This window comes from Nycticebus coucang, chromosome 10 (assembly GCF_027406575.1).
Source record: "Nycticebus coucang isolate mNycCou1 chromosome 10, mNycCou1.pri, whole genome shotgun sequence".
Classification (NCBI taxonomy): domain Eukaryota; kingdom Metazoa; phylum Chordata; class Mammalia; order Primates; family Lorisidae; genus Nycticebus; species Nycticebus coucang.
The window spans coordinates 55,355,796-55,372,038 of record NC_069789.1 but is presented as its reverse complement, the minus strand read 5'-3'; the positions used below and the strand labels follow the sequence as shown (position 1 = coordinate 55,372,038).

The window sequence follows — 16,243 nt, the reverse complement described above, 5'->3', positions numbered from 1 at the left end:
GGCACTATGACCCCTAGGCCCGGGCTTTTTATCAAAGACATTATTTCAGCAGCCCCCACAACAGTCATGGAAGGCACCTTTGGATGCTGTGAGTAGTTTACAATGTGGATTCCTGTATTTATTACAACTCTATTTAATTATTGTCAGTGTTTCAACTGAAGTTATATTTATTTGTGAGACTGTAAGTTCCACGAAGGGAGCAGAATATAATGCCCCCACCTTCTCTTTTATCCCTGTGATCCTTGCCACAGTAGCAGGCAGTAGATGGGTGCTAAGTAAATATTTAATAAAGCGTTTTCTTTCTTTCTTCTTCTTCTTTTTTTTTTTTGCTTGTGTTTGGATTGTTGAGGAATGATGGGGGATGCTGGGATGATGTAAAATTGAACTGCAGGGCATGGAAATCACATTGTCTTATGGGATCTGCAGAGATAGAGTAGATAAAACAGTGGTTAAAGAGCCTAGTATGAAGCAGATTCTCACTAAACATTCCATTTCCTGCCCATGCTCACCAGCCCACCCCAGCGTCCCCTTCCCTTGTGTGCCTTCCTTTTCTCATTCTAGTCGTTCTTTCCTTGTCTGCCACTTGAGAAAGTGCCACTGTCAAGCTGATATTGCTGATGGGGGTCATTGTACCTAGACGTACTGTACAATCTGTGATGACATTCCCTGCTAATAAAAGGCAACATAACTCTAGTCTGGCAGTCTGTCCATTCTACTTCTGGACAAGTGTCCAGAGAGACTGTGTTGTGTATCAGGAAAGGCCTTCTTCGCAGCAGCAAGACTGGGCACTCTCTAGCCCCAGTTGACATCAATCTAAAGGTATAATGTCCAACTATGACCTTGCTCCAACATCTTAAGGGAAAGAGCATATGTCGGAGGTGGGATGTCTCTTCTTCTATGACATCAGTGCTATTGCTGAGCCCCTGGCCCTCCAGGAACCCCAGAATGCTCTCCTTCCTACTTTGCTATGTGTTGTCTACAAATGGCAAAGAGATGAGGAACAGTCCTGACAGCAAGGGGATGTAATAGTTTTGGATGATTACAATCAACCAAAGTTAAGACAAATCCACAAATATCAGTGCCAGGCTGCAGAAAAAGGATAAGGACAATGATGATTTCTAAAATTTCTAAAAGAGGGGAGATGCTGAGGTCAGGGTTCCTATGTGCATCAAATGAGGGGCACAGAGTAAGGAGGATTTATAGATGCATATGTATACCTCACTAACATTAACAAGCCTGGTTCTGAAAATTTAGAATGCATCATCTCTTCAAAATAAACCGCCCTGACCATAGGAGCTAAGTAGAGACTCAGTAGCCAGTGCCAACTGTTGGATAACGGCAAAGATGTTCCTGTGAGTGTTTTCATACCAGGCCTCTGCTTAGATTGTGGGGCTGAGGCATGTTCTCATGATCTAGACTGAGAGGATTCTATCTGTGTGAGGCCCAAGCCTGGGAAGGGCTCCTGAAGCAATAGCTATGCCTCTGATCTGATACCATGTAATCTGGAGCCGGGGCTGCAAAGACCTTGTGATCAAAGACATTGTGGAAATAGTCTGCAAATCTAATAGCCTGTCAGATGGCTTGGAAAGCAAGTAGATGACAAAGGGATGAATGCTGTGCATGTTCAGAACCTCCTGGCAGTCACTGGGGGCTATAACGGTGTGCAAGAGAAGCTTGGGGAAGAGCTATGTGCAGGGCACAGATAGGTGGGGATCAAAGTTGAGATGGGGCATGGGAGGTGACAAGGGCTCTGAGGACAAATGGTGTCAGTATTGGAAATCAGCAGATAGATAAGACCCAGTGGCATCACTCTCTGGGAGCAGGGAGACATCTGGGGAGGTGAGTCAGGCAGGAATATTGATGTAGTCATCCGAAACAGCATCCTCCCTCTTGGCATCAGATTGGTGGTAGAAACCCACATATTCACTGCCGGTCTTCAAAGACGAGGCATGGAGCCAGGGAGCTTCGTACTCCTGGGAAAAACCAAAGAAGCATCAATGGATCTGGAATGGGTGATTTTATTATCTCTCTTGGCATATTTCCACAGTGGGCAATTAGGGACATGGGTGAGGTTGCTGAGTTCCAGAAGGCAAAGATGCAGAGGTGGCTGAGCTCCACCAAGTAAGCCAGCCCTGGGGATTTTCAGTGTGGTGTCTTACCCTTGATAAATGGAAAACACTTAGGTCCAATGTGGGCAGGAAATAAAAGGTCAGACTTAAATCATGTGGCTGGGCACAGGTCTGAAGGAGATACAGCTGCCAGAGGAATATCCCGTCAGGGGCAAGATGATGTGACTTGTGTGATAAATATGCATCTTTTTAGGGAGTTATTCAAAAGTAGGGTGAGTCACCCTCTGCACCTCTGTAAGGGCTCAGAGAGGCTTGATGTGGCATGACAGTGCATTCCAGGAAGGGGCTGGGTGGTGAAGGGAAGGAAGATAGACCTTGTGGGCACAGTGGTGCTCCTCTTCCCCAGACAGAAACTCCAGGATCATCTGGATGATTGTTAGTTCTCAGACGACAGGGCTGTGCCAATGACCCAGCCCATGGCTCAATTACTGTAACATCCACTGAGAAAGGCCTTGGGGGAACCATGATGTGTTTAAGCACAAGTTCTAAGAACCAGAAGTACAGTATCCTGAACATAGTAGGCATTCAGCATGTACTGAATGAAATGAACTTTTACATTTTGTATTTTACTAAAGAGGGAAGCAGCAGCAGCTTGCTCCAAAAGTGTATCTTTCCATCAGCCAAGGAAACAAGAAGGCACAAAATAGGAAAATGAAGAGAAAACTGAACAGAGAAATCAGAGTGAGAACAAAGAAAACCGGGAAATACAGTTCGATGGACCTGGTGAAAATGTCAGAGGAAGAGGCTTAGTCAAGCAATGAACAAAAGAAGCTAATGAGGGCGGTGCCTGTGGCTCAAAGGAGTAGGGCACTGGCCCCATACACCGGAGGTGGTGGGTTCAAACCCAGCCCCAGCCAAACAAACAAACAACAACAACAAAAAAAGAAGCTAATGAACACAAGTGGGTACTACTCCACTTGATGACGTAGGACACACAGTCAAGGAAGATCTGGCTCCTGAAACAGCTCAAGATGTCACCCTGAAGCAATACACACATGTAACAATAGGAGAAATGATACACCAATTTGGAGATGAGACAGAGGAAAGAGAGATGATCAAGATGGAATTTCTAGTGTGTGAAGTAAAGGTGGTGATATCTGCGGTTCCTTTAGAGGCCGAGGAAATCCTCGATGTATGACATGATTTTTCATTTTGTTAAATCACATGAATGTTGAATAAAAAGGAGCAGGCCCTCTGCTAGTTTTTTACATTGTCCTCTATTATGTTTTAACTAATTTTTTTTTTGGTCAGATAATAAAATTGGTTTTATATTTATTAAAACAAATAAGTAGAAATATATCTTCCACTGTTGATTATAGTTCATCATTTGAGATTCATTTCTTTGGCTTAAAAAATGAAAATACTCTCTGTGAAGGCTAAAATAATCAATCATAGACCATGTGGTAAATTTGTTCCATCAAGTTTTTTTGCCTCTAACAGTGAGAATGAGAGTTTTAGGTAGGGAGATGGAGAAAGCTTTGAGCAGGCCCAGACCCAGGTAAGGTCTATGTGGTCACAGGGCATTCTAGAGAGAAGGGTGGTGGGAGGGTGGGACACAAGCTCTGTGGCACCTAAGCTGGTGTGAACTTTCTCTAGCAGGGGTGGAGAAGGGCAAGCTTGAGCAGCTGGAGGTGATGGTGGCAGAATTGCTACTTATTTCTGCTTATCATTCTCCCTTCTTTAGAAAGATACACAATTGCCCCGCTAGGGACTACATTCCTCAGCCTTCCCTGAAGGTAGTGTTGGTACATAACTAAATTATAGCCATGACTTAAAGAAGCAGCTTTCTCTTTCCCCCTCCTGTGCGTTGGGAGATGTACCGGCTGCTGGTGACTAAGTGCTGACCTTGGAGGATGGTGGAGCAGCAAGACAGAAGGAATTTGGGTCCCTGGATTGCGTGGCTCAGGCCACCTCTTCCTGTCCCTCTGCCTCTAAGCACTTATTTGGGAGGAAAATGGGCTTCTATCTTGTGAGTCCTGTCGTTTAGAGGACAGCTGTTGCATTTGCTTAGTCTACACTCAAACTAAAACAGATTATTTTTTGCCACACTTAGTCTTTTTCTGGTTCCTGAGGTAATGTTTTAGCCACTAGGGGCTACTTTAGAGAAGAAAATGCTTTCTCTTCTTAATTCAGGAAAACAAAGAAGTAAGGAGTAAAGGGTTTTTACCCATTCTTCAATGGCTATTGATAGAAACAGCCTTCCCCAAGTCCAATACAAGTTTATAATCGAATCTCTTTCACCCTAGGTGTTGAATCCCACCTGTATCTCTGGCAAATCATAGAGGCCAGGCCTGCCTCCAGACATGGGTAAATTACCTACTCTCATCTTAGAAAGTTTACTAGAAAGTTCTTCCTCACGCAAAGGTGCAACTGTCAGGGCATATTCCATTCATTCCCTAGAAGCTCCTAGAAATCTGATCTCTTCCACGTGAAAGGCCTTCACGTAATTGTAGAATTACTACCTATCACTCTCACTAAGCTGCAGACATCCAGCACCCATTTACCCTATGACAACTGCCTAGCTAAAAGCCACATAGCTAAGTCTCACACAGGTCCTGGTAGTCAATCTCCTGACACCAAAGGAGGAAGCTGACAGAACTTGCTCCCGAGCTCCCGGCCCAGGAGCTGCAGCAAAGCCCGCAAGCTGGAGCTCTTGAGTTCAGGCCCAGCTATGGCACTGCTGCCGCCAGGTCTGGCCGCGGCTGCTAATCAGGGGAGGGGCGGAGCTTACCTGCGGCGGAGCTGGGGGCGCCGACATTCCCGGGCCAGGGACCGGGGCCTCCCCCTCGCCTAAGGGAACCAGAGGGCGGAGATGAGGGCGTGGCCGAGCCGCCGGCCCCGCCCCAGCCCTACCCTGCGGAAAGCCCTGGGAAGGAGGAGCCCGGCGAGCAGCGCGCAGGTTTCTCGGAGCCCAGCCGTGCGCCCGCGCTCTCAGCGCAGCTCGGCGGGTGGTAGAGGGCGCTCACCCGCAGCGTCTGCCGGCCGAGCGCGCCGCGGGCAGGCGCTGTAGACGTTGTTTTGGGAGCGCAGCCGCCGCGAGGCCAGAGGCCGCTGGGAGGCCTCCAGAGCTCTCATCCTCACTGCCAGTCGGCGAACTCTCCTGGAGAGGGCTTCTCAGCAACGCCGTGGCGGGAGGTAGGGAGGTGGAAAAAAATGACATCAGAGGCCCACGCCACCCTTGCCCCCTGCCCAAACTAAAGGCTGCCTCCCTTCTTCATGCCTGGCATGCTCGGTACAAGTGTGCAGAATGTACGAGGCACAGACTTGCCTTCCCCTGAAGTCCAAAGGGCCCAGGCCATTTTCCTCCTCACCCCTTTTCCGAGCCCTTGACCCCCGTTTACTTCCCTGCACCCTAGGCTGTAGGGAAGAACGTCCCCGAGTTTCCCCTGAAGGTCTAAGCAGGAGTCGGAATGATCCAGGCTCTTTGGTAAGCACAGTTCAGACGCTCACCTTTTCTCCTTTGAATGGCCCTTTTCACCAAGAGCCCCACAAGTGCTATCAGGAAAAGGCCCAGGATGGTTGGGATCAGGATGTGAAATCCTTGGCCTTCCCTCCCAGAATGTAAGCCGTGGTTGAATGCTCTGGGAAGGGAAGGAAAGGGAGAGAGGGAGGAAGAGAAGGTTAGTAAGTGAGGTAGGTTAAGGAAGCACTCTGTATGGCACAGTTAACCGAATTCACTCCACACCCCTTAACCCCCAAAAGACTTGCCTATGGAATCAGGAAAAGGGTTCAAATTCAGGTTCTGTCTCTTACTGTCTGTGTGATCTTGGACAAGTCTCCTAACTTCTTTGAGCCTTATTTCCCCATAAATGGATAGTAAAACCTATTTCACAGAACTGTTAGGAGTATGAAACAAAATAGCTGATATATAAAGAATTTAATGCACCTAGCTGATAGCAGGGTTCAAAAGATAACGGTTCCCCTTCCAATGTTTGGCACCTTGGTTTCTTCACAAGATTATTGCAAATACTGAATAACTTATAAATGTGGAAAAAACGATGTTTTTCTCATAATGCTCCTTCTGCTTAAAAGGTCTTCCCTCCTCTCCATTTCTTCTACATAGTTAAATCTTGCTTTTCTTAAAGGCATAGTAAGTCTTCTTTTCTTCCCCAATCATAGTAAACCAGAATCAATTTTTTCGTGTTCTGTGTTCCTAATTCTCTTAAAAACCTCATCACAGTCAGATTTATGTTAGTAAGACTAGGATATTGCATATTTTCATTTTTTTACATCTTCAGGAAATAGCACAATGCTGGGCATATAGTAGAGACTAAAACAGTCTTGTCAGAAATTTATCTGGTATCTTCTCCACTGATAGATTGCTGTGATTTACTGAACTAGGAATCGAGAGCTGTGAAACCACTAGTTCAGTGGAGACACTTAACTCTATAAGTGGAGTTCAGTGTCTCCACTTATAGAATCCAAATGATATTAGAGGTCCTTTTCCTCATAACATGTTTTTCTTTGCTTACGTAAAAATAATTTCAACTATTACAGATTTTCTTCGGATTCTGTTATAAGGCTGCCCCTAGTGGTATATTTCTGGACTGCACTCCAGCCAGTCCAATAGAAATACGTGAGTCACATATGTAATTTTACATTTCCCAGTACCTTACATTAAAAAAGTAAAAGGAAACAGGTGAAAGTAATTTTAATATTTAAGAGTTAAAGCATTAATTTAAATTTTATTCTCACCCAGTTCTTCCCCATACTATTAGATTTGAATGAATCTGAGTGAGTGGAAGATTTGGGTCTGTCTTCTCTCCATAGGGTCAGTGGTGGAGCACTTGTTAATAGGACTTCTTGTTACTAGGACTAATGAGTTCATGCGCTATACACATAGGTAGTATATTTTGCAGAGATCTGATAAAGACAAAGCTAAGGAGGGTCTCTAATAGTGGGCAGCCTACTTTACCTGGGTGCTAGCCCATCCTGCAGTGGACTCTTACCTCTGCCTGTGTAGCCGGCTGTGGTGGTTGTAGCTGGCGGTCTGAGGCCTGAGCAGCCCCTCCTGAGCTGAGGTCTTTGAAACTGTGGTGGATGGCAGGAGGGTTGGGGACTTGGCTGCTGCTACTGAAGATGCTCTAGAAACTCGAGGGTGGTGGATGGTTAGGGTGGTGGTGGAAGGTTGGTAGACTGGAGGGGTCTCAGTCCTCTGAGCCCGTGTGATAACTATAGGAAATAGCAGGATAAAGTGATCATCCATGTATGTACTCTAGTCTTCAGCAGGACTGAGTCACCACCTCTTTCCTCAGACTACTTGTGTTCTTGCAGTCCTTGTGGCCTGAAATGACTTCTTAGCATGCCATCTACAGCTAGCCAATGCCAAGCATATTTGCTTCCAATACTATTTCTTCCAGGAAGCCCTCCCTGACTTCCCAGGCAGAAGAGCTTATCCCCCTCTGAGCAGGGGGTAGGGGAACCTTGTTTTTAGTTCTATTCCCATTCTGCCTTGTGCTGTATACGCCTACTTATCAGTTCTCTCCCATCCTACACAAATCAGCCACAACCTTGGCTATATGATCTGCTCAGTCACACCATCCCTCTTGTCCCCCAGCAGAGTCCCCTAGTGCAATGATGTTTAATTAACGTATCTACTTCACAGGGTATATGGGAGTGTATGATGGAAATAGGGTGTATCAAATGCATTTACAACATGATATCTAAATGTAGGGGTATTGTTAATATGATCATCATTAATCTTTAGTTGCACAATAGAGTTGTTACAAAATCACTAGACACCAGCAGGTAGAAGACAGCCCTGAGGGAGCAGGAGGCGTGGTGACCTCCAGCTGGGAAACGTCTGGCCCGTGTTGGTTTGCAGTCGTTCCCAAAAGAGCAAAATTTTGTGAATGGAGCACAAACCTCAGTACAGGTGGTGCCCCCTGGTGGTCAGGTGTATGTTCTGTGAGTAGAGCCTGGTGTCCTGGCTATAGCATTTAGAAAGCACATCCCAGGAAAGTACTCTCAGTAGCAAAGGCAGGGGAAATACGCATTTGAGACTCAACCCAGCTCTGAAAGCCCCTCTGTGAACTGCACACCCCCTCTCCTCCATTCTCACCATGCCACAGCATCTTCCTCACCTCTCCCACCCTCACTGTGGTGAACTGACCTTTGGATGTGAATTTGGAAGAACTGGCATGCGTAGGCATCTGGAACCAATAGGGTACCTGCTGGTGCAGAAATTGATGAAACCATTTTGGAGGCTCAGGCATTGGATCCTCTTCCCAGAGTGGCTCATACTCTGTTGACAGCAAGAGGAATACGTTGGTGGTTTGGGGCGTGGGGGTGAGATGGAGGCTTGAGGAAGGGACTGTTGGTGTTAGCTGAAGCTGATTCAGCTGGGGTAGATGGCAGTGAGGGGGTGGGGAAAGGGTCCACTGAGAGGACCAGAAAAGGAACTGGGCAGGAGGCCTCCCTGAAGGAAATATTCATCCCCCGGCCCACTTGATATTCTCTGCAACCGTCAGAGGCTATAGGATAAGCAGGCAGGCACTGGGGTTGAATTTATGCTACATTAGTAGGGAAGTCACTGGAGTAAGGGAGAAAGGCAGGATCAGACCACAAGTAACAAGATGGGCCTACAAATGTGGCTTGATATATGAATGTCTTTCCTTTATGTTCATCCCTGGTATTTCTCATGTGACAATTATATAGGACAATTATATTTCTTTGCTTCCAATTTCCTCTCATCCTAGAGCCTCTCCTTCACCTCAAGCCCAGAGGTGGGCGGGCACTACAAGGAGAGCACCCATCTTGTTCCTCTCATCCACTTTGGTTAGAAAATTCTGTGGACCTTGAAATTAATAGACTATGAGGTTTCAACTAGGCGGATCCCAATTATGTGGCTAATATGGCTACAACATAACAGTCTGGGGACTGTTACAAGTAGATGGCTGTCCCCATCTTCCTGAGTTTGGAAATGTTTTGGAGGAGGCTCTGAGCCTCCAATCAGCTGAGATACCTACCACTGTGGATGTTGAGGGTGACTTTCTGGGTCTTGCCCCTGTCTGTGTGTGTGCCCACCCCACAAGCATAGTCTCCACTGTCATTTTCGGTCAGTTCTGTCATCTTCACTAGGAACAGATTCTTGTCTGGGGACTGCAGCAGAGTGACTCTGCCCATGTACTCCTTCTTGATGAAGTTGTTGCTGGACACCACAGTGGCACATATTCCAGGTCTACTTGTCTCGCGGCACAGATACATCCGCACTTGCATTTTAGGAATTGGGCACTTGATGATAATGGATCCACCCAGCTCCCCATCCACATGGACTTCTGGGAGGATCGTCAGAGCCCAGGATACTGCAGAGAGAGGAAGTTAATATAGTGGAAGCTACAGCCACAATGATATCCCACCCCCATCCATTTCCCTAGCTTCCACACTCTGCAACACCAGCCCAGCCTCAGCTAGCCCTTAGCCTCAGCCCTGTCCTCATTTCTACCCTTAGCTTCATCCTCAGCCTCTTCCCACCCCATCTCTATTCGCAACCTCAGGCCAGCTCTGCATCCACCCCCAATCCTATGCCGAAACCTTAACCCAGCTCTCAGACCATTAACAAACCCAAGCCCAGGTGGGCCCAGACACCAAGTCCCTGAGAAGATAGTCAAAACTACAACGCCCACTCCAAGGAGAGATAATAGGCCTTGGGTGACCGACCCCAAATAGCTCCTACACATCCTCAGCATGGTGTGGGGAGGCATGGCACAGTCCTGCTACGACAGGCTTTCCTTTCCAATTTGGTTTTGCTCAGATTTATCCATCCAACCATTTGTCTAGGGTTCTATTTATTAAATCATTCAGCAGGTATTTATTGAATGCCTGTCCTTTGACAGTAAGCTAGCCAGCATCTCTCCCTCACAGTACAAATCACATGGTGAGTGATGCCCATGGGCGGCCACTGTGGCAGCGGACTACATCTCAGAGCAGCACCTGACCCGGCTTGGTGCGTGGGTGGTGTAGATGGAGGAAGGCTTTCTGGAGGGGGTGATGTCTGAGTTGAGACCTGAGGAAGGGGCTAAGAGGCCAGCTGAGAAAGTGACACAGCTGATCTTGGAGGCGAGGAGCACAGGAGGGAAGCGGGGCATGTCAGATTGTGTGTGTGTGTGTGTGTGTACATATGTGTACACGCATGTGTGGGGAGAGGGTGTGGAGTGGAGAGGGTGTGGAGCAGGGAGGGATAAACAATGTGGTTCCTGAGTCCCTGACATCAAAAAGCTCAGAGAAAAGGTGAGAGAAGATAGGTCTAACAGACTTGAGGCAGTGACAGAAGAGAGTAAGGCCATGTATGATTCATTGTCAATTAAGTGGGTCCTGCTAAGTGCCTGCCTATTTCTGGGAAGTGGGTTGATAGGGCGGAGTGTGTGTGGGGTGAGGCAGGGCTGGAGGGCTGGGATGGAGGGAAAGAGAATCCTCCAGATGGCAAGAATAGTCCTCGTCAAGGCTGTGACATGGGACATAGCATATCCATGGGTGGAGAGAAGTTTGTGAACATACTGAGATGTATCCACAGACTGCTCATTAAGAACAGCTCCAAGGAGTGCAGTGACATGACAGTCAAGAAAAGCTTCAAGAAAGAGGCAGGCTTGAGGCTTTGGGATAGGGATATTCCTGGCAGAGGAAAGAATGCAGATGCTATAAAGAGCTGCAAACAGTCCTGGGAGCCTGAGTGGGCCTGGGGGAGGGCGGAGCGGGACTGGAGAGGGAAGAGCACATGGAGATCTGAAAGAGGAGCTGACGTTAACATGGGAGGAAAGGCCAGGCAGAGACAATCTCGGACATGGATCCTCTCACACAAAAAACCCAGCACTGCTTTAAACCAACCGGAAATTGAGTCCTGTGGTAGCCTCACAAGTGGAACACAGCAGTGAAAGGGTGACCTGCTCACAAAATGTCAGTCAAAGGACAAAGACCCGGCTTGGCGTGGTGGCTCATGCCTGAAATCCTAGCATGCTGGCAGGCTGAGGTGGGAGGATCACTTGTGCTCAGAAGTTCAAGACCAGCCTCAGCAAGAGTGAGATCCCATCTCTACTAAAAATAGAAAAAACAATCCAGGTATCATGGCAGGCACCTGTAATCCCAGCTACTAGGGAGGCCGAGGCAAGAGGATTGCTTGAGCCCCAAAGTTTGAGGATGCAGTGACCTAGCATGATGATGCCGGGCACTGTAGCCTGGGTCAATAGGGTGAGACTCTGTCTCAAAAAAAAAAAAAACACCAAAAAACAAAAAACAAAGATCCAATCATGGCTGGTTGGGGGAATCACCCTGTGTGTCCAGACAGCCCCCACCTGTATGGAAAGCTGAGCCATGAGGGTGGATGTGTGTGGAGCATTTTGAATGAGACTAACCTGGCCAGGGATGGAGTATGAATGCTGCTTTCCCGGAGGAGGAAATTACAAAGCGAGCAGGGCCAAGACAGATGGGAGCATCGCCCATACAGACACCTCCAGTGGCCTCAGTCTCCTCAGGGGCAGGCTTGGGGCAGTTCCCTGGCTTGCCCATTCATGTCCTCCGCAGTGTACATGAGACTCACCTAAGGTGATCTCCCTGAGATGCCCAGGACTTGGTCTTACCCTTAGGCGTGGTGATTACATCTGTCTAGGGCAGGGCCCAGGAGTCTAAATTTAGATGAGTGTTCCAGATTCCCTTGTCTTTCTGTAATCCTGGGCTACGTAACTACATCTACTGATGATTTAAGGAAATAAAGGGAGGGGTGGGAGAAGGTACCTAAAGGAATCAACCATATTTTAGAGAGCCTACTAAGTGACACTAACATCTAAATTGGTGACTTGATTTTTAGTGGTAATGGTAGGGGAGAGAAAGGTCATTTAAAGAGTTACTCTCAATATATAATTAGATGTAAATACATATTTAGAACATAAAAAATGCTGTGATTTTCATAATACAAAATTAAGTCAGTCTACAGGGCTTTGGCAGCTGGGGATGCTCTGGACATAGACTCTGGCTTCCATTTAGTGGTGATTTTTCTGGAGTATCTCTTCAACTCAAATCAGAGCAGAATCTTGGAAAGAGGAGGGGTGGCCTGAGACTTTTATGTTTATCAAAAGAGTGTGGAATTTTTTTTTAAAGGATGAGAAACATGGCACTCGGCCTCCTACTTCCATATGCAGCAAGCTGGGTGTGTCCAGGCTGCTTCTCTGGAGATGAACGAAGCCTCCACCTCCTTTCCAAGGCCAGTTCCTCCACCTGTATCCCAAGTGCGTCCTTCCCCACCTGTTTCAGAACGTCTCATCAGCCATGCTCCCTGTTTCCTCCCTTACTATTGGATTCTCCTTCGCTTCCAGCATTGCCATAGCTTACACACTGCCCTGGTACTACCCACTTGTAAAGGCCCGCTTTCCCCTCCCCTCCACCAGCCATCCCACCTCTCTCTCTCTTCTCTTTCTCAGTCATCAAACTCACTAAATCAAACTTCCATACCTCCTAATTTCTCTTTAATCTGCCATAAGAATTCTGTCCCCAACATTCCATGGAATCTGTTCTTGTCAAGTTATCAAAGTTGCCCTGATGCCACATTCAGTGGTCCCTTTTTAGACTCTTTCTCCTGTGCCCTGTCAGCAGCAGTTGGCAGAGTGGAGCCCTCCTACCTCGACACACTGCCCTGGCCTGGCTTCCCTGGGGAAGCCTGTGGCTGCTGCTCGTCAGACTCTGTCTTCTTCTTCCCTTCCACTTCTCAATGTTGGTCTAGGCCAGGGTCTGCGATTTGGGCCCATTCTTTTTTCCATCCTTTCTCCTCTCACTAGCTAATATAATCCTGTGGCTTTTATTGCTGACTCTCTGTAGCAGTGTTTTTCAACCTTTTTAATCTCACACACACTTGAACCTATAGTTAAACTTATCCTAGCACACTTAAATAATGTTATTAAGAAAAAAGTAAAAAAAAAAAAAAAAGGAATATACTTACTATGCTTTGATGAAATTCTTTTGAAAATAATTCAATTAATAAAATTTAAAAATCTTCACGGCACCCCAAAGATCCTCTCATGGTACACCAGTGTGCTATGGCATACCCGTTGAAAATCACTGCTCTATAGATTTCATCAAAATTCGATCTCTTGTCTTATCTAACCTCTAAGCTTTGGATTTTCCTCTCTTACCTCTCATTTAAATATCTAAGATACAGTCCAAATTTACAATGGCTAGAAATAATCTTTAAATTTCTCTTCCAAAACCTGTGCACATATTCTTCAAGGGCACCAAAACTCATCCCCATAATAAACTGCTGATGTCCAAAACTCATCCCCATAATAAATTTTAAGGGTATATTTGTGTGTTGTTTTGTGTGTGTGTGTGTGTGTGTGTGTATTGGGTGATGACATCAAGCACATGTATCACATATTATGTATGTATGTATGTATTATTATTATCATGAGTTAAGGCAAAAAAGGTTTGGAAGCCCACACCATGAGATACTGCCTTGCTTTGTTATGGAACTCCACATAGGGCTCCAGGAGATGTGGTCTGTAGCTTTGTGCCTTATGCACTGGGCCCTGGGGACCAGGCCTACCCCAACATTTGCAGGACCCGGGACAAGAGTACGAAAGAAGGCCCTGATATCTACAAATGCATCTAAATATTTTAAAGTTATAAATCAAGCTAATAAACTGTTAAATAAAATATGCTTTATTCCCCTATCTTGACAAATGCACATGCTCCTTGGATGTCTACTCTAATACGCAGTACCTGGCTACACAGAGAGAAATGGCTCTGATTTTCCTGCCCCCATCCTCTGCCTATCTCTCTTCTCTCTCCATTCCTGGATCCTGCTCACACAAGGGTCCTGTTAGACAGTAGACACCCCAGCTTGCAAGTATAGTCTCTGGCCATTCCCCTCTCCTTCAAATAGCCACCTGCGGCTACCTTTTATAGGTCAGGGATCAGCCTCAAGAAGAAGACTCAAAATAGAAAGTCAGCCCAGGGTTATCTGGACAGGGAATTATAGTTCCAGAAGAGGGGGTGTAGGTGTGAGCTGAGGGTGTGTACATCCCTCTAGGCCTAAAACTCCTGACCTAATGGGTAAGAGAAAGATGGAGCCCATAGCAGGGACCCTGGTGGCCCAGCTCAAATGGTGACACTGCTCAGCACAGACTGAGGTAGTGCAATTCAAGGACCTTTACTCCTTAGGTCTTCCAGTCCTCACCAACCCCTCCTCAGGCCTCAGTGTGGTTAACCATGTGAGTAACCATATGGCCACTCATAAATTCTACTGACTATCCCAGTGTCTGACATTTCAATAAAACTCCGTTCCTTTGGGCTTTAAGGACTTTAAATTTTCGACTCAACAAATATTTGAGTTTCTTTCATACTCAAGACATCACAAAAAAAGCAAATATGAACAAGAAACCATCCTGACCCTCATTGAAGGAACCAAACTAGGATGGACGCACCTAGAGCCACCCTCAAGGTAGAATGTGATATGCTATTGGGGCTCAGAGACAGGACTCAGGAAAGTCTACAAGAAGGAGATGAAGTTTAGGATATACTTTGAAGGACCTTTAAGAGGTGAAGGTGGGAGAAACGATGTTCATGGCAGAGATACAGAGTGGTGATGGAGGGCACAGTGGCAGGAGTGTGTGGCTTGTGTTGACAGAGAAGTCCTGTTTGGCTAGAGGTTAGGAAAATTCCAGTGAGTGCAGTAGGCTCAAAGTATAAAGGGGAGTGCGGAGAGGGGTGTATATTGAATTCAGCAGGCAGTGGGAGCCACTGAAGGTTTTTGGGAAGGGAACTCTATAATTAGAGTTATGCTTTAGGAAGATTGATTTGGAGCAGCATGCAGGCTGAGTTAGAGGAAGGGGGTAAGCTAATTAAGAGAGAATTCTGCATTCTTTTCCTTTCCATCTCCCCTGTTACCTCCCTAATAGAGACTGAGACTATTTCTCATCCCAGTAAATGTGGATTTAGCAACTACATGAATTGATCATTGCTTTGATCAAGATTTGGGTGAAAATAAATAGGAAGAGGTGCTAAAAAGTCATTCTGGTATTTTGTGGCTGGTTTCAGAGATACTTTAGACAGATGGAATAGCTGTTTGGATGGTGACCAATGGGGAGTTTGAGGTAGGGTGGTAGGTTGGTTTTATTTCAGGTTTTGGTGGTATATTGAAGTGGGTGCCCAAGAGACACTTGTGAATCAAGATAGGGAATTCAGGAAACGGTTTAGGGCTGCTGAATGGAGTCTACATTTAGAGTTGAAAGTTGGAAATTCAGAATTAAAAAAGATCTAAAGAAAGAGAATATAGCAATAAGAAGAAAGAACTATGGTGGCCCCAGCTTTAAGATTGCATAGTAATGGGCTAATGTGTCTGGGAGAGATGACACTTTCCATTGTTAAGAGTCAACATCCTTCTTTAAAAGGAGAGTGGAGAGATGGGCATTAGCAGAGACAGGTAAGGCTCCAGTGCCTTTTGGGGCTCTCCTTCTTATCCTGCCTTAGGTGTTGGTATGCAACTGAATCCATCCAGAAACCTCACAGCTGGAGATGCCCTTCCTGTGGCCAATTGGAACCCCATTAGAAGTCTGAAGTGTTTCCCCATAGTACTTACCTGGCAGGAAGCAAAGTGACCAAAGCCAGAGGCCCTGGCTCCTTCCAGAGCAAGGTCCCATCCACGCGTGCCTGGAGACGGGGACAGTGACCCACTGCTCACCCAGGAATGCTTCACAATCTGGAGCTTGAATGAGGTTGCCAGCCCCCACAAGGGATGAGGCTTGAAAATGAGGAAATGACAACCTGTCTTGTTTGCCAACTAGTCTTAAAGCTAAAACAGAATACAGGCAAACCACAGCGGAAGTCATGAGTTGAGAAAACATGTTGTGTTGAGTGAGAATGTGTCACTGGGTTCAAAGAGTCTTTAGGAAGTTCCTCAAGACTAATAGCACCTTCCAGGCCTGATATTTCTTTGCCTTGCCACTTTTTTTCTCAGCGGGGCCTCCCATGCTGTATGTATATTAATTGACTCCTTCCTAAGCCAGAGTCGCTTGCTTTCTCCCTGTCCTCAGGAGGAAAACATTTTGCCACTGGTTTTTCCCATCTGAGAAAGACTCTACAGACAGACACGCAGCCCTGAAGTCAGGAGATTCTGGTGGTAGTCCTTGCCA

The 16,243-nt window shown here is 46.5% G+C and overlaps 1 protein-coding gene across 5 annotated transcripts; it reads right to left on the bottom strand.

The window, feature by feature from the left end:
• Positions 1-272: 272 nt before the first annotated feature.
• Positions 273-15,880, bottom strand: FCMR (Fc mu receptor). 5 transcript variants are annotated; one of them, XM_053607938.1, is made up of 9 exons: positions 15,691-15,878; positions 9,098-9,433; positions 8,242-8,373; positions 7,079-7,301; positions 5,580-5,710; positions 5,096-5,239; positions 4,861-4,919; positions 1,920-1,973; positions 321-420 (listed from the first exon to the last, which is right to left on the bottom strand). In XM_053607938.1, exons 1-9 carry the CDS (start codon positions 15,749-15,751, stop codon positions 412-414), a joined length of 1,149 nt encoding a protein of 382 aa, XP_053463913.1. In that variant the 5' UTR covers positions 15,752-15,878; the 3' UTR covers positions 321-411. The 5 variants fall into 5 exon arrangements, with proteins under 5 accessions (XP_053463912.1, XP_053463915.1, XP_053463917.1 ...); XM_053607937.1 differs by having other exon boundaries at positions 273-1,973; XM_053607939.1 differs by lacking the exon at positions 1,920-1,973 and having other exon boundaries at positions 280-420.
• Positions 15,881-16,243: the final 363 nt, after the last annotated feature.